This window comes from Anabas testudineus, chromosome 3, assembly GCF_900324465.2.
Source record: "Anabas testudineus chromosome 3, fAnaTes1.2, whole genome shotgun sequence".
NCBI classification, from domain to species: domain Eukaryota; kingdom Metazoa; phylum Chordata; class Actinopteri; order Anabantiformes; family Anabantidae; genus Anabas; species Anabas testudineus.
This window is the reverse complement of record NC_046612.1, coordinates 9,873,033-9,894,707: the sequence shown is the minus strand read 5'-3', so window position 1 is coordinate 9,894,707 and position 21,675 is coordinate 9,873,033. Positions and strand designations below refer to the sequence as shown.

General features: G+C 38.8%; 1 protein-coding gene across 2 annotated transcripts; it reads right to left on the bottom strand.

Moving 5' to 3' along the window:
• Window positions 1-1,197: 1,197 nt before the first annotated feature.
• ano5b (anoctamin 5b) lies at window positions 1,198-20,546 on the bottom strand. 2 transcript variants are annotated; one of them, XM_026378560.2, is made up of 21 exons: window positions 20,259-20,546; window positions 14,539-14,583; window positions 10,981-11,045; window positions 9,834-9,941; window positions 8,837-8,905; window positions 8,370-8,654; window positions 8,119-8,238; window positions 7,755-7,870; window positions 7,497-7,631; window positions 7,023-7,128; window positions 6,679-6,739; window positions 6,054-6,205; window positions 5,878-5,952; window positions 5,563-5,788; window positions 5,147-5,325; window positions 4,881-4,978; window positions 4,487-4,617; window positions 4,171-4,376; window positions 3,898-4,079; window positions 3,417-3,522; window positions 1,198-3,308 (listed from the first exon to the last, which is right to left on the bottom strand). In XM_026378560.2, exons 1-21 carry the CDS (start codon window positions 20,332-20,334, stop codon window positions 3,084-3,086), a joined length of 2,766 nt encoding a protein of 921 aa, XP_026234345.1. In that variant the 5' UTR covers window positions 20,335-20,546; the 3' UTR covers window positions 1,198-3,083. The 2 variants fall into 2 exon arrangements, with proteins under 2 accessions (XP_026234345.1, XP_026234344.1); XM_026378559.2 differs by lacking the exon at window positions 14,539-14,583.
• Window positions 20,547-21,675: the final 1,129 nt, after the last annotated feature.

Sequence of the window (21,675 nt, the reverse complement as noted above, 5' to 3'; positions counted from 1 at the left end):
ATCTGACGTCGTGTTCAGCACCGAGGTCAGCGACAGGAACTCCGCGTCCAACATCTGGCCAGCTGCTGCGCTCGGGTGTGGGCCAGAGTCTGAACGCAGCGTCGATGCATGTTGCACGAATCTATATTTCTCTTATTAGTCATTAGTTTATAACACACTGAGGTCAAGAGGAGGGGACGTTTCATTCAGTCCCAGCACCTCCTTTTATTTCCCAGTTAAATCAGAAGCCGCTACACAATAATTCGCTTTTATGTTTTATTATGTGTTTTTATAAAACAAAAAAAGATGTAAACAAAATAAGGTACAGTAACTCCATATATGAAAGCTGCAGCTCTCTGAGGGCGGTGCTATGGAAACCAAATGAGCAGGAGCGGATCCCCCCCCCCCCCCCCACCCCACCTCACTCCACCCGCAGGCTTCTCTTCCCAGCGTAGGAACCATCAATAATTTAAACCGCATCTTCCCACAGAAATATGAACCATCATGAAGGAAGCATGTTTAATTGAGGCCTATTTTAATATTAGATCATCAGGTTACTGTCCTTTGAAATCAAATAAATAAACAAAGGACCACATCCACTAATTCATTAATAAATATATTAATAATAATGATAATAACAGGAATAAGAAAATATTAAAGAGAAGCTCTAGATCGTAATGTTGTGGGATTAAATGACAAAAGAGGGAAAAGCAGTTTTAGCAGTAGAGCGGCCGCAGTTTTTATTTGTGGTCATTGTGCGCCACCTGGTGGTGAGATGAACAAGCAGGGAACACACTTTTTTAATATTATTGTGACACAATTGATGCTAAATACTTATGGTTATTTAGTTTTTGTGTTTTTATCAATGTTCCTAAATAATTTATTAGTGTAGTTATTTGTTATTGATTTAAGTTCAGCACTTACAGAAGGGTTTTCAACTGTGTACTAACTATAACTGTGTGATCTCTAAATTCACCTGTTACAGCGACACTAAAGTCTAAAGAACAAACTTTCTACCTGAACATTAAAGTAAAAAAAATTATTAAATATTAGCCACAATAATAATACAGAGCTGACATATAAGTTATACATACTTCAGTGGGGAGTGTAATAAGATAAAATGTAATCTTAAGGGTAAATATTACAAATATCCATTTATTTGAATGGGTTGTTATCTGGTTTTATGTTATTATGTACAAATGACTCGCATATTACGACTAGGTATTACATCATTTATTGTGAATCTTAACAGCTTTACAATAGGCTGCAGTGAACAAAAAATGTAACAGACAAAATATTTATAAAGAGCCATTCATGCACAAGAAGTCAGACAAAACAACTGCTTTGCATTAACTAGCAGCAGAAACGTATGATATGAAACAGGTTTTGAATTCAGATAGGAAAGTTTGTCATTACAAAACCATAGAAAAACAAGTAAACAAAGACGTTTAAGGCGTTTGTTGAGAAATACGTCATGCAACAAAGTCTTGGCACACATCTGATATCTGCATACTGTTATCAACAAATCATGCTCAACAAACATAAAAAGGTTTTAATCCTGAGATCTGAAGAAGTCAGCCTTAATTTTTTGACTCTCAAATATAATTTTTCTATAGCTGGGATTAGCAAGAGCATCATTAACAAATAAATCACAAAGACACAAACACAGATAAATGTAAATATATGTTATTGTTGTAGGTTAATAAAAGTTTTACTGTGTCTGGTAAATACATATAACCAGACTTTTGTATGAGTTTCTTTTACTTGTTAGTAGAGTTAGAGAGTTAGTTTTTACTTGTCTGGTCCCTTGAAGAAGTATTAAAATATAGGATGAAGAGCTGTTTGAATTGACACTGCTTGTGGTAATGAATAGCACAAAATAAGAAATCATGTACTGCGAATAAACAAGATTATGATGTAACTCTAAACACAAACAGATCAGAAACAAATCAATAAATTAACTGCACCATAATTCCTTTAAATAGATAGATATGACATTCTTTATATCTACAGCAACATATCTACAGAATCCAGGTAGGAAGTATGACCAAGTACTAAAAGTTGTTTAGTTAAGTCATTGAAATCCTCTCTCACATTTCCCAACCAGGGTACAAGAGGCTCCTATCCTTTCTGCATATGTACGAAATGAAGGTTACAATAGTTTCGGACTGTAATGACGTGTAGTGCTGCCACATGGAAATAAAAACACAGAAATATGGGCCAGCCACACGACCTAATAAAACACAAACTCTGTCAAGATATAAACATTTTCTTCTTGTGGTAGAAATCTTATGTAGTTGGTCCCAAAGCAAGTTAGAAATAGATTTGAAGGATGAAACGTGGCGAGTCTGCAGCTTCCGTCTCACCATATTACTGCTGCAGTCCATAACTCAGGGCGGGATGGATGGAGTGACATCGCATTTCTGATTGTTACAGCATCACTGCAGTGTGGTGGAGGTACTTGGTTTTCAAATGCACAGTTTGCCTAAATAGAGTACAATCACATGAGAATCTTATAGCCCAGCTATAGGTCAGTGTAACCAAACAATAGGCAAATAACTTTTTAGACGATTAGGAAAGTTAGTGAAACTGTCTGAGCAGTGAGCACCAGACATTTATCTTTTTAAATCAGGATTCATCTCTCATGTATTTTTTTTTAAATAGTATTTTCTACATTCATAGTTAAATATGATTTTCAAACCACAATTACCATCCTTCTACCGACTTTGTAAAGGCCAATTCCACCTAACGATGTATTAAACCCTGCAAACAACAGCACATAAACACTGTTTTTGTCAAAGGGAGTCTGAAGACATCACATCAGCAACTGGACAAACCGCAGTTACAGTCTTTTGCTCTTTGCATCCACACATTTATGGCACACTTGTTTCAACTGAGAATGTTGCATTGGATTTTTTTCTGATGCCCTTATACAAGTTTTAATATACTGTATGTATGTAAAATTCCATCTTGACACATAATGTCCATTCAAAAAGGAAAGATCAACGTGTTTCTAGTCCACAGTCAGAAACCCGTGCATATATGGAGAAAACTCCCAGACGTGTCCATTCTTGTCTTGTTTCACTAGAGGTGTGCAGCAGAGGCTACAGGCACTCAGACAACACCTCATGCTTGTCTGTCATAGAGGATATTTCTGACACCGGCTCTGTAATGAAACTGGCACTCAGCTGGAGTTTGAGCCTCTCCACCTCATAGTTGTGCAGGTACTCTTGAATCAGATAACGCTCTCGTTTAACCCGTGCCTTCACATCTGACGGGATGTCTGGAATCATCCATGCAACGAAGAACTTCACCACAAAGACAACGTGCTGCAAGAGACAAATATGACATGGTAAAGATTTAATCAACTCCTGACATCAATACATTAGTATTTACCTTTTGAGCATTAAAACAGGGAAAAATATGCATTGTCTTACTTCCATGATAATAATGAAGGCCATTTTGGCTGCCAGGATGTGCCAGAACTGCATTGTGTGAGTGTACTCTTTGTCGTGGCCTGGAGGGTAACGATAGTCTCGATATCTGTACAAAAGAAGCAGTGAGTAATGTTTGTGAATGCAGTAATACTAGTAAACATCAGAAATACTATACAATTTCAGCTTAACAGCTAATTGCAGATACAGATATCTATAATTTAAAATCTTAAATCAAAATGTATTAAAATTCCAACTTTCTAGCCACCAATGACAACATATTGCCTCCTAAAAAGTGTGTGCCTGTTTATACGTTTAGCAAAACCCATAGAAAATATGGTTTAGAAAATATAGAGTTGGTCACTAGGTGCAACTCTGGTCACATTAAACATAGTATCATACTGCTTGTTTATTAAAATGTGAATAGTGCAGCTTTAAAGCTCCTCAAAGTATGAAAATTAGCTACAGCTCCACATGTATGTACCTGCAGGTGGTTGAGTTATCAAACGAGTCGTCGTCGTCTGGCAAGTTGGGCTTATCTATCTGTGAGATGTGGAATACAGATAGGCTGTTGTTGACATAGCCCTTCATGCTGCCTTCTTTACTGTAGGCATACAGGTAGACCATACGGGGGATCATGTCTGAGGTGAACGCCATGATGAAAGCCTGTAGGAGCAAAAGAAAAAAGAAGATGAATTTGATATAAACCCCCCTAATGTGCCTACATTATTTTACACTTCTGAGAAACAAAACTCACGTTAGTAACAACAGACAAAATGGCCACAGCGTTGAGGATCTCCTGCCATGCCCCGATGCTTCGAGCCTTGGCTGCCACTGGTCGTCTGAACTGGGTGGTGAACTTCCAGGCGTCCACCCTGATCTCCAGGATGTTGTTGAACAGAGCCAGAAGGGGGGCCAAAGGAAAAGAGGCCACAAACAGAGTAATGAAGCCAAACTGGATCACTGAAATGACAGACGGGGAGAGCGGCCAGAGAGAGTGAGTGAGAAAAAGTGGAACATTCAATAATCGGCCTGCAAGAATGGCACTTTGTCTCTCTTTGTCTGCGACTCACCCATCTCCAGGTACTCGTAGAACAATCCCAGCTGACTGAAGTTCTGCAAAACGTGGTCCTGCTCCCAGCGGCTGTAGTGGTTCTCAGGGTGGTGCCGCCCCCTCCTGCTACTCCACCAGTTACGCATCAACCTGTGTAGATGTTGGGGAGAGCCATACGATAAGATACGACAAAGCACACAGTTCCCTGCTGTGACGGGCTGAATCTGAACATTCAAAATAAAAATAAATTTGTATTCTGGTAAGTTCTGCACACAATGTCTCACATTTTGGAGCGGAAATAAATGTTCCTAACATGCCTGTGTTTACCAGTAAAACTTTTTTTCTTTATTTTGCAGTGAGTAAATGAATGAAGTGAAAAATGAAGAGGACACAGATTGGGGTGGAGGACTCACGGCAGCAGTGCTTCTTGAATGTTCCCCCACAACTGTTTTCCAGCCATGATGATCACCAGCTGTGTGCTCAGCTCAATCAGACAGCCTCCGGGGTCACACTAGGACAGCAAGAGGTTTTTGCTTTTATATCACACACCTTTGTTTGATGGATTTCCTGTTGAAATCAGTCGATTTATGAAGCTGCCATCATGTGTTGATGTAAAGAAGATCTCTGTCCAGTGCACTTTGATGTTGGATTAAAACAAGTGAATCAAAAAAAACCTCACCTCTTCATTCCTCAGATTGGTCCATTTGCCAAACATGTAGGAATAGTCACCAGGATAATTCACAAATTTGCCTTTAAAGAAGGCTACGTAGAAACATGAGGAATAGTAGTTGACGAACTGGAACATGAACATCTTCGTGGTCAACCTGTTCTCATACTCCAGGTGGGTTTTGGGGATTTCTGTAGATTTGGATAAAATAACAGACAGACTCTATAAACTCCTGTCATTTGTTATTGTTGGTAACAGTTTAATGTTTTAGTCCCATATTTTCCAGAAGCTTTCCTTGTTTATTAGCTGTGGATTCATTCTAAGAACACTGAACTTCTCTGGACATTACTCGGGTGAGCACTGTAAAGTGTCACAGAGGAAACTCAGATTGATATGGTTTGTTTCTAAAACGTCAGACACCTCCTCACCCATATCAGTGATCCAAATGGCAACCCTTTCATAGAAGAAATTGAGGACCATGATGGTGACAAAGTTGATGCAGGAAGCAGTGACTGAAGTCGCTAGCTGTGGAGTGATGAATCTTCCCACCAACTGGATCTTCCTCACAGGGTCTTTAATGACACTTGCAAAAGAAGCATACACGGCCAGTCTGTACGCTATGACCCCGATGATACAGGCTATAATCAGAGATATCTGTGGACAACAAACACACAATATAAAGCTGCTGGCAGTGTTTGACATTATATGTAGTACTCACACAATGGAGGTGAATATTCAGTTACCCAAAAAATCACAGTGGCTGCAGAGAGGCAGTAGCGAGCACACTTGGTGGTGATGGGTAGATAAGGCTCCATTTCCTGAAAGAAGCATTATTATTTTATTGTTTTAAAACGAATCTTAAAGCCACATCTTTTTTTGGCATGTTAAATGTTGTGTTTGAAAGTACACGACAAAGTACCTGAGTAATTTTGTTTAATCTCCTGTTAGTGCATTTGATCTCAAACTCTGGCCGGATTTGAAGCTGTTGCTGCTCCTCTTCGAAGTCCACCAAGTCCCACTCGTACTCCAGCCGCGCCTGCCGTCGCTTCCAGAGCTCCAAAAACAGAGTTACTGTCAAAAGATGTCAGAGAGAAGGCATAAACAGTTGTTTATCTTATTATGAGAGTTACTTGTGGTGCATCAAGTTTGTTCTATAGTGAGAACATATGCTGGTTCTCTCATTGTGTCACTGTGTTTGCGGTCCAATGCTCTTTAATGACCATTTTCATTTTATAGCTTTTGTTCAGAGTTTATAAGATAAGTCCTTTTGTTGAGTTTTGGAAGTGTAACATGTTCAGCTGTGCTCACTTCTTGGCAAAACACAGTGCATGACACCAGTTTTAAGGCACGCTTGGTCTACACTGTGCTGGGCAAGCTGTCCAACTGCAACATAATTGTGCTGGCACGTTGTTCTGCGCTGAAGCGGTATGAGTAAAGGTCAGTGCTTTAGTGTGAAAGGCTTTAACTGTGAAAATCTGTCGTACAGGAGGGGAGCTGTGCTGGCTCTTCCACACAGGTTAAACACAATAGTGAATGATACTTACCCCAAATCCCCATAAATATGGCAAAGAATACTGTTCCCTCATTGTCAAACAGATGGGATTGCTGGAAGAGACAACATAGAAAAGATATAGTTCTTTAGAGAAGCAGAGGAAGCGACAGGCTGAGCATAAACAGGGTGACATACTGCTTGCTCAGTAGGCCACAATTCATTTACTGTATGTATCTGCTATGATTAAATCAGCATCATCAGATGAACAGTTTCTCTTTCTTACATTCGACTGACTCACATTTTCTCACATACAATATCTACACATTTCATGTATCTAGCATAAGCTTAACTGGTAAATTTAGCTTTAAATGAACACATCAAGTGAAAATATTTTACCCAGGATGAGAGACAAGTAGAGTTGAGCGTCCAGAAAGTGCATTTTTTATCACATAGTGGACACATCAGAATACTGCCTCCGATCTCAGCGTCACATATTTCTTTGCTTAAAAAAAGGAGAATAAAATCAGTGTTAACAGCATTTCTGGAGCACCTCTGTAGCTGGATGTGCCACATATCCACAGCATCCCCAGTTTGAGTATGGCTGGGCACCTTTGCTGCATGTCACACCCACCCTCTCCTCTTCCATGCATCCTGTTCAGAATCCAGTTCTGAACAGGCTATCTGACTGAATATCTGCTGTCAGGATCCATAATCATCCATCTTGCTTTTGTAAAGGGGTGGAGGCTACTATAATGCCATATGAACGCCCATTGTTTAGGTTATAATTGTTAACGACCATATGTTGTGTAGACTCCACATAATTTTCCCCACATGGTTGCCTGCTCACTTATGCCCTCTGGTGGTACAAACCTTGATATGTTGTCATCATAACTGAGAACTCCATAGACGAAACATATAAGGCCCATCACGGCTGCAAAGAACAGCATCTCTGTGTAGAAGCCCAGCCAAGCAAAGTAGATCCCAATCTTTTCCCCATAGTACTTCCTGCAACCAAAGAATCAAAACCTGAAACACTTGACATTTCATATTACTGCATCAGAATCAGCAATAACTGTGAAATCCTGTCTGACAACAACACAAGACGTCTTTAAGGGGTTGCTTTATCACCTGATGAGGTTCAAAGGCTGCTCTTTGTAAAAACAGAGAAATCTGGCCCAGTGCTTGTACAAGTTGTAGCGCTCACTCTCACATTCGGCATTTCTCGCCCTTTTCCAGTATCGACACTGAAATGAAAACAGTGCAGTATGAACGTGTTGTTTAGTAAGCAGTTAAGAAATTGTTTATATCATGAGGATTAAGGTTTTGTTAATCTTAATCTGGAAAGGAGGACAGATAAGAGTAATAGTTGTACATAGTCATTTCTGTTGTTAAGTAGAAGTAAAAAGTATCGTGACGTTAAAGTACAGCATCTGAAAGTTGGTAACTTGAGTAAATGTACTTTGAAACAACAAATTCATATGTATGTTCTTACATCATGGAGTGGAAAGGCCGCTGTGTAGGTCCCATTGCTAAGTAGACGCTTGATTCCAGTCTTGTCTTTTTCTTTCCGACCCTCTTTGTAGTACGGACAACGAGCCAGGATATAGAAAACCTAACAACAAGGAAAGAATTTAAGATTCAAGAATGAAATTAAACTGAATTAGAATCTCAGACCCAATATATGTTGACAACCTTACAAATTATGAAAATTACAAATTTTGATTTGACCAGATGAATACTCACGATCCTGTTTCTGGTGGATGGTGGGAAGAATGTCTCCTTGTCATTGATAAGGTAAAAGTCCGTTTTGGTCTTGTCAAAGTGGTAGGTGAAATAGTCAGATTGTGGGTGCATTACATGCTCCGGAAGGCGGAAAGGATGCGAGAGCCACTCCCATGGGATGTCCCGACCGTGGGGGATATCGCTAACCTTGAAAGGAACCTTGATCTTTAAGACATCAGCATAGGTGGCCAGCACATCCCATGGAGCATGGATCTTCAAGAAATATGACTTTTGGTCTTTGGAGTCCTGATAGAAGCAAAAATAGAAGAGGAAGCTAAACTGTAGATATTTGTGAAGAGTAGAGGAGCATGGCAGCATAATGAGTAGAAAAGTGAGCCATCCCTTTAAGACTTTTTTTCTGCAGAATGTGATATGCCTCAGTCAAAATCCACTAGATGGCGCAAGTACTCCGTGTATGAATTTCTTACTGTTTTGTCCTCTGTCTCCAGCTCCAGTCCTGCTTTCTCAAGATTAGCTTCAAACTCCCTCCTCCTTTCCTGTGGACAAACACACAAACCACAAACATGAGAGCCGGATCCACATTTTCTCCTTTACTCATGTAAATTAGAAAAAATTAACAAAGCACAGGTGTGTGTTTGTCGAGCTGTAAGAACTGTGATGGAGACGGACAGCGTCTGGTAGTGAGTTTAAATTCTCATATTGTATCATCAATGATATACCATGATCATATCATTTTTTCTCCTTCTTAACAATTTAATGTATTGTGAAATTGACTCTGGTTGTGTGATCTCGGAAACAAAGAACCGCTTTTCCAAAAACACCAGTTAAATGTTTCGACCTCTGAGCACAGAGTTATTTTTGGTTTTGTAGCTATTACTGTGCAACTTCCAGGTGTGAATGTATTCAACTGTGTGAGAGCGAGAGGAAAAAGGAGGAGGGTACAACATAATGACGACCACGACAGAAACCTGCCACAGCCAGTCAAGACTTTTAATAACGAGGTCCCTGTGCTATGATGTTTTCAGAATCCTGTTTATGTCAATGTAGCTATAACCTGCTAAATGTCGTCTACCTGTAGGCCTGTGAAGGCACAAACTGAGACACTTTTCTAACAGGAAGGAAACACAGTTTGGAAGACAACATCTGCACAGTATGGAGAATTTCTGACAGGGATCTCCCACTATAAGTCAGTGTGTAGCTTTTGCAAATAAACACATAACACACTTCTCTTTTTATTACTCTGCTTCATACAATAAAATCATTTAGCCTCAGTTTATTTCAATAAGAATTTTCCAGTCAAAAATGTCATGTCAAATATATTTGACTCTCAGTTCTTCTTTGTATTACGACGTATTCCTGTTTTTTTTTACAAATTGTGTAATAATGTGAGCATCACATCACTGAGTCACTGGACACATAGTGAACTGATGAGTCAACTGACTGCTACATTTCTGTTACACATACCTGTTTCTTTTCTCCATCTTTTTCGTCTACATAAGACAACACAAAGTCTATTCTTCGCACTCCATCCCTGAAGAACACGGTGTCTTTGTTTGGTTGCAACTTGTCTGTCTGAAGGAGAAACAACAGGCACAAAATAACACTTTTAGCTTTTTCAGAGTGGGGAGAAAAAGCAACATACACACAAATAATATTTGTCTCTTACTACAGATACTGACAGAACAAAAAATAAATTCCTTTTCCAGAATTTAAAACACACATCACAGAGCAGAGAACAAAATGCAAAGTGCAAAGTGCACATAATACATGGAGTTAACAATAGCATGGAGTACCCATTATGTTCTGTAGTTTACTGAACTCCACCCAGCTTGTTTATCAGACCCTCACATCCTCTAGCAGGCTTCGCGTAACTGAGGTGCGAACATTCATCACAGCGTTATCCAATCATGTTCTGACTTAATGAGAACATTACAATAGATGCGTTTGATAGATTTCCACTGACAGGAAACTGTTCGATTCACACACTGAAACCTGTTTCACAGAAACAGAAGTGTTAGGAAGTAAGAGGGATAAAACATCTGCTGGTTAGTCTCAGTATATCACTGAGAACCAGACTCAGAGAGAAATGAAACAAGCTCTTTGACTTGTGACTCAGCGATGTGAGAAGTGAGTCAACAAAAGCACAGCCTACAAAATCTCACACACACACACACACACACACACACACACACACACACACACACACACACACACACACACACACACACACACACACACACATTAAACAAGAGTAAAATAAAGTAAAAAAATCTTGACTGTGGATTATACCAATCAAATAAAAACATTTCTTAATGATCATATATGATATTACTCAGTCTCCTTCGCACAGTTTGACTTAACTTGACTTTACTCTTAGTAAATTAAATATGAAGCATTAACCAAACATCGTCAGTGTTGTTGACAGGAAAGTACCGGTAGTTAAAACCTGTTTAACACGTTATTCCCTGTTTTCCAGTCTTTATGCTAAGCTGAGCTGCTGCTGTAGCTTTATATGTAGGTTACTGTGCAGACACGTGAATCTTCTTATTTAACTCTGGACAAAATGCAAATAAGTGTTTTCCACAACACCCACAAACAAATCGTAACTTACCTCTGTATGTCCAGGCAGCTTCTCTCTTTCAGATTGTGAATTGACACCATTTCCACTGTTTTCATCTGCAAAAGAAATGCAACAATCACACACAAAGACAAAGGTGATGTTTGTATTCAAAGTTGAAATCTATGTAGAGGCGTAAAGTTTTATTCAGTTTCATAATTTAGTGATTTTGAACTAAGTTTTTTTGTCTTTATTTCAAAGCCAAGTGCAAACAAGGCAGATAAAGTTTTGGCTACACCTTCTTTAGTATGTAATAGTAAGTCCCTGTACTGTGTTTTTCAGTAATTTTACATTTGAATGATATCAACTAATAGTTACCTTATGTTGGTATTTGTTTTCCTACAATAAGTTGTGTTGGTTCATGTTAGATTATCAAAACACAGTCAAGCTGGACTCCATGTAGGAATGTATGCATTTGCAAATGTGCTAATCAATGCAAGAAACTTTAATTTGTTTTAATTTTTTAAACATCCATAATAAACAATATTATGGTACAATAGAGTGAGTGTTCTTCTCTTCAAACAGCATCCAGTAATTTACCCAAGCTATGTTTTGATCTGTTTATATCCATGTAGGATATTGTATATGATATGAAGGATAATAATAATAATAATAAGGTTCAGTAAAGACCAAATTATACCCTTAAGAATAATTAGCCAGCTAATAATTGTTATAGCAACATGAGTTCAGTTCAGACAAACTTAGGTCAACGAGGGTTCAATAAAAAGTATCTTGGCAACATCAGCAGATACAGACTCTTAAAAAAGCCTTTATAGGAGCTGAGAGACAGAGATGAAACACAAAAGCAGCACTACACAGATGCATCACAGCACTGAACTCAGAATTAGTCACACAAACAAATGCAGACTTGTGGCACACACAACATTCCTGCAGTGCCTCTCTCTCCCCGCACGGCAAACTTTAGCAGAGGGAATGTGCTCATGTTGAATTGTTTGGCTCTTCGCCCGCTTTCTTTGCTTGAATTCCTGAATGGTGGAAAGGCTGCACTTCCTGTGTGGGTGGGGTGGTGGTGGTGGAACAGACTTGGGGAGGGGCTGGGGATGGAGGCACTGCTGTACCAGACATCCAACTCACCCTAGTTGAAACACAATCAGCACATAAAGGACACAAAGATCTCCAGCCTCTTTTAGCTTCAGACCAGCCACACAGCCACGTCTGGTTAGACACAAGCATCTGACGGACATCAGAGTGAGCAAATGAGAGTTAGACTGTGGTGTTTCCGTATGGAGGCTGAATACTCACTAGAAAGGAATGAAAATATGCCATATCACTCAGACCACAGCAAGGCCTGGGGCATATAAAGGGCTAATGATAGTGTGTTTTTTTTTATATTCTGCCCGTGGGAAGAATCCCTGACCGTGCAACTGTATTGCACAGGGTTTTTCCTCTTTCCTTTTTCGTCTCACTTTTTTGGTCTTACTCCAACTGTGTACAGCAGTTTATCAGATCCTAGCTGGAGCAAACAGAAGCAAAGGCAGGCTAGTGGTGTGGTATGTCTACTTTCACTGCAGCAAGGGTTAACGACAGTCTGGCACAAATGAGCATCAATGCTCATTCACTTAAAATAACTGATTTTCTTTCGGTTTACTCATTTGTGCAAATGTCTCTGGGCAGCGGTGGGTGAGCAAATGAACTGAATTTCATCATCTGAAAGTAAAGTTCATGCACTGTTGTTTAACAACTTTCCACCCAAGCGACCTAATTACACTTCATCAGCAGCCTATTTACAGGAGCTGGGATATTCTCCTGTGAACATACCCTCCACCAGAATGCCAACTTACAAAAAATCTATGTCAGTCTAGTGGGCTCTAAATCAAAGTGACACTTTTAACCACCATGAAATTGGTAAATAGTGTCCCAGATGGACAGCTGCTGCTGAGAAGTGGCCCTTGATATGGCAATGACAGAAATCCATAGACGAACATCAATGCCCCAGTATCAGTAACTCTTTGCATATGATCTAATGTTTTACCCGAGGATACTGACATCTTTTACATATTTTTATAGAAACCGCAACTCATAAAATCTTGTTGAATGTTAAAACATACTTGCATAAATGTCATGAATGACACTTCTCATCAGGTCTGGTTTGTGGTTTGTGGTTTGTAAAGTTGCTATATTTAAAGCAATAAAAGACATATTTTAAAAAGAGCAGAACCAATTTGAAGTGGAAGCAAAAATATGTTAATGTTTATGTCCCTGAGGCCATATTACAATAGTGTTTAAGTCTTGAATTGAGATAAGATGAGTAGTGAATAAGAAATCATAACTACTCAATCCAACATCTGTCTTCTACTTTTATTTCTGTTACCTAGCGACAGATGCCACTTTTCTCATTGTCTCATTCTCTATTAGATACAATGAGAAAACATACAAAATGAAACAAAAACGGTAAAGACCAACCATAGGCTACAGATTAAACAAGTTAACATCATGTGGTGGAAAAGTGAAAGTTAGGACTGGTTAATTGTTATCTTAGTTAGGAGAGTTGTTTAAAAGTTAGAAAGCTTGCGTAATACACTTGTCTTGTCCTATCTCATGTTGGGATAGGAACATTTATTTAGCAACTGTTCATTCGTCTAGTTTCAAAAATGCTGGATCTTACACTTCCCATAATGCAACATGTTTGTTTCTCAACTCCACTAGAACCTTTATCACATTTGATAAACGCAGATGAGTCCACAATCACTGCTTGACTTCAAATAGCCAGAGCATTGAAGGCCAGTGAGCAGTGAGGCTCAGACAATTCTCCCTTGCTATGAATACCAAAAGATATCAGTGGATAAAATCTGAAGTGCATACCTACAGTATACAGTATATCAGAAGAATAGAGCACTTGCGCCTACATTATCAGCTTTTAGATGCAGCCCTCTCAGCCCTCAGATGAGAAACATGAATTTGTGCTTAGCAGTTTCATTTTTTCATGACAGCACACATAACTGTCAGGTGAGGGGGCCTTTTTAGTGTAGCTCAAAGTGAGTCATGAGTCAAAACAAATGTTATGAAAGGGATCCTGCATTCCTGAGTCTGAAAATACAAGCAGTGCCTAGTATTTGTCTTTTTTTCCCAAAATCGGTAAGCGATCATAAACTTACTATGTATTTATGAAGCTTGAAACAGCATGTTATATGATACTGACATGTATTGTCATATAGAAATTAATTCACGAACAAAGTAGACAATATTAGACAGAAAAGTACATGATAGAACAAGGTACATCATCACCACACTGACTGACGCAGCCATGCTCACTGATTTACTACATTATCATGCACACATGCCTCACTACAGTATATGTATTGTATATTCATGCATCAGTGGTGATTTAACATTGACACAATTAATTTCCATGTACCAGGCTCTACAGATACAGCCAGAAGTTCAGATGAATGCTGAAAGAGCAGACAGACAGACTGCATTTGGAACAGATAAGTTGTTATAGTACTGGGGAGACTAGGGCCTGATGAGCAGAGCATGATGATGAGATAATGGACAGACAGGCATCACAAACAGCCTCTGATCTGCCCATACCTGATTGCAGGTTTGTCCTGAATGCGGTCAACACTGCAGGACCATCTTTAAAGAACAGACAGACACAGGTTAGGAATTAGTATGAACCTATAAGTCAGGTTTACATGCACATAAACATGCATTGTTGGTGCTAAGACGCTATCACAGAGCCTCATTTGTAAAGCAGCGCTCTGGGTCCATTTAGACTTTCTGATGCAGAGCAAATAAACAACCTAAAAGCTCAGCAGAGCTTCCATCTGTAGCAAAGTGCTGATGGTGTGCTGCTTGATGTACATTTGATTCAGTAACAAACCAAAAAGTTTTTTGCCTATGATTCTGTGTGGTTATGTACGATTTGGAAAAAAGTACCAATTAGCTCTTCCACTACATGCTGGTACTCAGTTAAACCACCCTACTCACTTTTCTCATGCAGATACACCTATTTATTACTTGATTAAAAACACACACACTTCAACGAACAGAATAATTAAGCTTTGGATTACACATACCGGTACTTCTATCTTCTGTTTCTGAAGAGAAGTGATACAAACACGGCACAAATTGCCCTACAACTTCCCTCTAGGCAATGAATGACAGATGGCAAGAAACAAAAGGCCTGCGCATCGAAGTATATTAAATATACATGTTATAAATCTTAGTTGTCTGGTACAAATAAAACAGGTCACACTGAACAACATCCACTACACACTACTGAGTCTTGTTTATCAGGCTGCATTAGGCACTCATATTAAATACATGTATGAAATGATAAAGTAATAGACTGAAATCCACAAAGTATGAGTGAAGTTCTGAGTGCCTAGCAGATGTGGTTGAAACCACATCTAACTGGGCCAAAGTCTTCCATGACAAGACATCCTCTTTATCTCTCTCAGCATATTTACTGTTGAGTCAGCTAACAAAGCACAAAAGAACAAAAATATATATACTCCTCCAGTCACATATTAATTATGGGAAAAAACAAGGCAAAAAAAATAGCCATTTAAATTGTGAAGGTGTGTTTGCTACAGGGTTAAAAACCAAAATTGTAGTTTCAAAGATCAGTCTTATTTTAGTAACAGCAATTTCATCTTAAAGTTCATACAGTGTTTGCCTAGGTGTCATGGAGTTGTAGACCTTTAAATTTCCTTTTTCTTCTATGAAAAAGAAAAGACATTTCTGAGAACTGAGGACTAATTATGAGGACATATTGTTTGTCGACTTGAAATAAACTTGATTTGACTTTCAGCCGAAAAAGTCATCTACTAATGAGGACCATGTGATATGATTAAAAGCTCCAGAACAGCTATTGAATGGATCTTGAGGTGAGATGAATTAGTACTAAACTCAACATAAACTAATGGGACAAAACAAAACCCTATAAAACATAAATAATAATAAAGTCTAACAGCATCCCATTTACTTTTAGTTATTAGTGTTTTTGTTGGGGTTTAATGTCTGTCACAAGAAATTTACTTGGTTATCATGAGCTTATTGTAGTCCTGAAGGGGAGATGTCTTGAACATTCCTATAGTGCAAAAATACCACAGACAGTTATACAAGAAGCCATGTGCAGGGCAGAGATAATGTATTATCTTTAGATAATAGACACACCATAACACAGTGAAAAAATGGCATGTAAGGGATGCATGTAAAAACTAAATACTGGCCATCACAGATTAAGGCACAGGAAAGCATCTTTCTTGCTACATGACATGCCAGGTGATTAGCCCGGTTGTCTGGTTCCGATATGGCTCAAGCAATATGGCAAGAGGGTCAAATTAAGCTTGTTTCTGTGTCTCTGTAATCAGATTCAATAAAAATAAATAATGAATCAGCATTTACCAAGACATACTGTTTGTCTAACAAGAAAAACGGTTCCTACAGCCTGACAACGTACATAAATTATACATAAAACTTAATTTAATGACCTGCCAGCCTTTTCCCTCATCTAAGTGTTTCATGCCCAAGTGTTTAATATACACATAGTAGTAGTAGTAGTAGCCTAAGGGCAGGAAAATAGGCCAAAGCAAAACTTAGTAACTTGGAAGTCATCTTCTAAACAAAGATCAAGCATTTATTTTCAAAATGAAATCTGAAACTTCTTGTAGCACAAACACAAAACTTGATCCCAAATGTTTCTACTGTAGTTTTCCTCTAGTTGGCTGGGGGTATGTCTTGGTTGCTTTCTCTGTCTTTCTATCCTGCCTCCATCGAATGGAGTAATACAATTACGAGGCCTGTTTCCGTAGCAACTCTTCAGCCCTGTTTCACCTCTGACTGGAAGATGACTTCATCGGCTGCAGATACCAGAGTGAGATCACCTTAAATGGAAGTAAAGCCCCTAAAAATATGTAGATTTAGCACTTAAAATGGAGGTCATGGTGTTCATTCAGCGACACATCGTCAGACTTGAGTCAATGTTTGTCTTCCTGCTCTCTTTTTGTTTTCCTCTTTCATGTGTGGCTGTCCTGATAAGAGCCCATACAAAGCCTCTGCAGAATGACCACAGTGTATTAACATGTACAGCTCACGCTCAGTTAATAGGGTATGTGCCTTCATTAAAAACTCACTCACTGACACAGTAAAGAGTGGGAAATTACAAACAGAGAAGGTCTAAGTGGGATTTTATGTTTATGCTTACTCAACATGCTTTGATTAATTATGCTAATTTTTCAATTTCTTTGATGATCTTTTACTAATGCAGCATTATTAGTGATTTAAGTGAGCCAGAGGTCGTTTGCTATTATAACACACTTAGCTACAGATTTGAGTAACAATCAAAGTCGGTAAAATGTAAAACAAACTGTACTTTATATACTCCACTGCATTGACAGAAAGATAAAGAAAAAAACTAAAACACCAGCTCCTTTCAAAGACGTTTGGCATTGCATTCAAATTTAAGTCATCAAGAGAGCAGTATAGAAAATGATGAACACTTTTAGTTTTCATGCAGTAATCAAGACTAATCAATGCTGTAAATGAAAACACTAAATGAGGTTGTCATTATCTTATGTTTGAGTATTCATTCAATTTGTTTTGATTAAGAGCAGGTTCATTTTAAGACAAAGTACAGACTTTAGTCTCTCATTATCTGGTCTGTCCTGCTCTTACCAAAGGAGCATCAGACTTTTCCAATACGTTTAGGTCAGCTGTGTTCTGACAAACAGGGGTCAAAAGATGTTCAGCCAATACCGGTGTGCACTTACTGCAACTTAAGAGTATTTTCTGTGTACTTCGGTTTTCATATTAGGGATCTATCGATCCCTGTCAGGGTCCATTATGTTTTCTGACCTATTTGGAACAACCCTGGACTTCTATAGTAATCTGTGCTTCAGCTGCTGAGCCGGAGGTTGGTTGTGACACCGCTGACGAATGTCTCACCACCCCACACAGCACCATTCAGTTTGCTAATTTGTTATTGTGTAAAAGCATTTCCCGACTGCCGTAGCTCCTCTTGAGACAATTTGAAGCACAACAACTGAACTGCCCCTCCTCCACTATTTAATTTATGTTTTTTTAGTAAAGGATCAATTTAGGCATGAAAGACATAAAATAGTTTTTATCTTTTCTGGTCTTTTCTGGACCTTTGCCAACCAGGTCCTGCTGTTCACACAGCAATTAATTTTCCATTAGACAACAAAACAGCCTCCCTTTGTTTATTCTTCTAGCTTTCTTCATATCCTGCTACAACTATAAAATTAAAGTCTTTGACCCATGCATTCAAAATAATTCTGGGGTAGAGGACAAATCTGATTACTGCTCTTCTGCATGTTTACGAGGGTCTACAGTAAACAGGTTACTTAGTTCATGTAGTTTTCAAGTTAGGATGTGAAAAGTTCTTACTAAATTTGTGATTTTGTAATTGGAATTAATAAATTAGATATTATAACCGAGATGTTTTAGCACCGAAGAAGGGAACTGTGTGTTCCTGTTTATGGCTATAGCCTGAGTGTAATCATTTGTCTTTGTTAACAGGCTATACAATCAGTATTTCCATAATAAATGTCAGGTCCTTTCTAATGTTATGTTGAGCTCAGTGTGGCTCCTGGTAGCTGTCAATCATATTTAAGTGTGACACATGGTACATCAGCAGCAGGATCAGTGGCGCATGTTGTTTAGTGGTTTCCTCATAAGTTAACGTGGTTTTACTGTCAGGCCTGTTCTGACACAACTGTACATTCCTGGAAATGTAATGTGGAAAATGTGTTATTTTGTTGCAAAGCCGCAGGGAAGCAGCAGGTATTGATGGTTGGGATGTTGTGTTTTTATTGCAGCGTGCTTCTTTCAAAATATGAATAATTAATTCGCTAGTCATCAGCAACAGTTGTTGTGTAAATATGAAGGAGTCTGTAAACAGTGATGCTATAATCTGCAGAAGATAAACAGGAATAGAGCAACCAAACAACAAACAGCACAGATTCAGGCACATTAGAAATAATAATAGTAGTATATACATTAAACGGTTCTATCCTCTGCCTGTACATCCACAAACTATCAGCAGCTTACTTTAGATACACATATTTTAGCTCTAAGCAAACCTCTACTCCTGATCATTACACCCCACAGACAATGATCCCTGCCACCTCCAGTAATTACAGACCTTGGGATCGCCATGAAATTATTAATTTTGTGTGGTTTCAACACTAATTAGAACATTGTCTCAAAGTTGGGCACTTTATAGAAACATTAATTTACTCTTAATAACGATAACAATCTTCTTCCCAACTGTAACGTTGGTCATGGGAGCTATGGGTGACAAAATGTGTAACATAAAAGACCACAGTCCTTTGTTTAAATGACATCTGGAGATCCACGGGAGTGAAAGCTATTTGTTTGAACTCATTTCCAATGTTCTTATTGTAGTTTTCCCAGTCAATGAATGGGAAAACTATGTAGACTGTACCTAAACCTAGTTTATCTAGTGACTCTGTGAAATGTTAGTAAAGTCTGTGTGTCTCAGATGAAGAGATCTTATTAGAAAAAACACACACATACCAATGTCAACAGATGGCAGATGGATTTGTTTACTCACGTGCTACACTTACAGTCTTTGTCCTTTTGATCCTTGGCTACACTGTGTACTGACAGTTTACAGTTACTATGTCTGACAGGATAGTTATGACTTTAAATAAACAACAACAGCGCTGCCTTGGGTTTGACATCACAGTCACAAGTTTTAGGGAGCTTCTCTGTTCCTTAAAACTACCCACATTATTCACACAAACACACAGCATGACTGTTTCGATCTTTGATCTCTTCTGTTTGCCTCCTGGTCACTGGCAACTTGCTGTAAAATCACACGCCAACATCAGCTGGAATCAACTCTTCAGTGCAGAAAAGTCATTTTTAACAGCGCGTTTATTAAGCTGACACACTGAAATAAAGTAAACATCACACCTTATACTATTTATTAATTAGGTTATTGAAAAACCTACACAAGCCAAGCAACATGTCAACAAATAGAAAATAATTTGTACTTTGCTGGATTGGGGGGCTCATTAATCATATGTGTATTTAATCGTGTGGGATCTTGTATTGTACAAGTGGAGACATTTATTTAAAATTGCATTTGTATTGCAATATCAATACAGTCGGATTACTACTATAATCGTGTACTCTGTTAGAGTATACGTTACTACTCGCAGTTTACCAGCCATTGTCTCAAGATTTTACAGGATAGAAACCTCCTCATGACCCCCCAGGTTCTGTAAAGGTTAACGGGTTCATCTGTATTTAATTACCTCCGATCTGTGAATCCGTCGTGCTCTGCAGCTCGATCAAAGTTTCATCCTTCGCCTTTCCTGTTATCCGTCTCATAGCGGTCTCTGACTGTAAAGGCTTCACCTTCTCGGGAAAGTGGGGAAGGCAGCGGGGAGGCTGTTGTGGTCCAGTCGGGTCGATGAAGACTCCACCATGCACACAGCAGAATATCTCACACTGAAATCAAAGAGCCAAGGACGATTAGATCATAATATTAAAGGCTAACCACTGTACAGGAGCTGTGCTCCCCAGAGCTCCCTGGTGCTACGAGGGCAGATCAAGCACATAAAGGGGAGTGGCACGTTTCTTTTTTTTAGTCGGCAAATGTCTACGTGTGTCTGAGAGCGACAGAGAGAGATGGTGAATAAACCCAATTAGCTGATCATACGTGAACTTTGCCCTTTAGCATCAGCCGTCACTCGGGGTTAACACTTTGATCCATACACATGCATGGTCCTCAGAGGATGAATAATTATGAGGACCACTCGACTTTCCACCAAGTAACCAGGTCAAAAACTCCACTTTGGTCCACTTAGCTAGCTGCATCATGTCAGTTTGTCCCAAATGTAATCTGTTAGTTGTACTAGCGTTAGCATGCTAGTAGGTTAACAGTTTGTGGCAGATGTAAAACGAGCTAGCATTAGCTGTTCTGTGAATGTACACTTGTGCGAGTTAAATGTCATACAGGTATTTGCGTAGACTATATGAAAATAACCCTATAATATACAAACAAACCTAAACTTGTAATTAGCCAATGTTGCCAAAACCTATTTCCCTTCATAACATATACTAACTAAAATAGTCTGCTAGCTACATGGCGTTCGTGCTAACCGCTAGCTAAGGCTAGCTAGCTGACTTGTATGTAGTTTAATTTAGTTTTAAATAGTAGCAAATAACGTTTGTATCAAGATTAATAAGCAGATTAGTGTTCTTCATGTAGATACGATTTTTATGTGAGTTTATTTTTAGCATTACACTACCAGTCAGTTTTAAAATATCGTGACAGGCATCATTCTAAAACCAGATTTGCAATTATAAAGAACATATTTTCTATTATTTCTAATCTATTTACTGTGTAGTAGACATAGAATTTAAAACGGCGTGTATAATGCTGTGTTCTGACATGAGTGTATTATGATTTGGTGCTAAGGGTGCAGTGGTCTCCAGTAGGTCTCTGCACAGCTTTTCTTGTGGATACTATGAAATAAAATAGGAGACTTGAAGTACACGTGTTGCCCACTACGAGGGGCTGGAGTATAGCTAATCTGTGTTGTTGCTTTGCAAACTGTGTGGCTTCAGCTCAGTTGTTGCAGCTGTTTTTCAAACACCATAGAGAAAACTACTTGTGTTTCTTTGGGTCCAGCTTCTTAAATGTGAGGATTTATTGCTTTTCTCTGG

What these genes read in the sequence shown, in the direction of transcription:
- ano5b (XM_026378560.2), bottom strand. Translation starts at nt 20,334, where the DNA reads ATGAGACGGATAACAGGAAAGGCGAAGGATGAAACTTTGATCGAGCTG. An exon ending in AAGATGGAGAAAAGAAACAG is followed by an intron (nt 8,906 to 9,833) that starts GTATGTGTAACA and finishes GTTTGTCCACAG; the next exon opens with GAAAGGAGGAGGGAGTTTGA. An exon ending in GATAACTCAACCACCTGCAG is followed by an intron (nt 3,523 to 3,897) that starts GTACATACATGT and finishes TCTTTTGTACAG; the next exon opens with ATATCGAGACTATCGTTACC.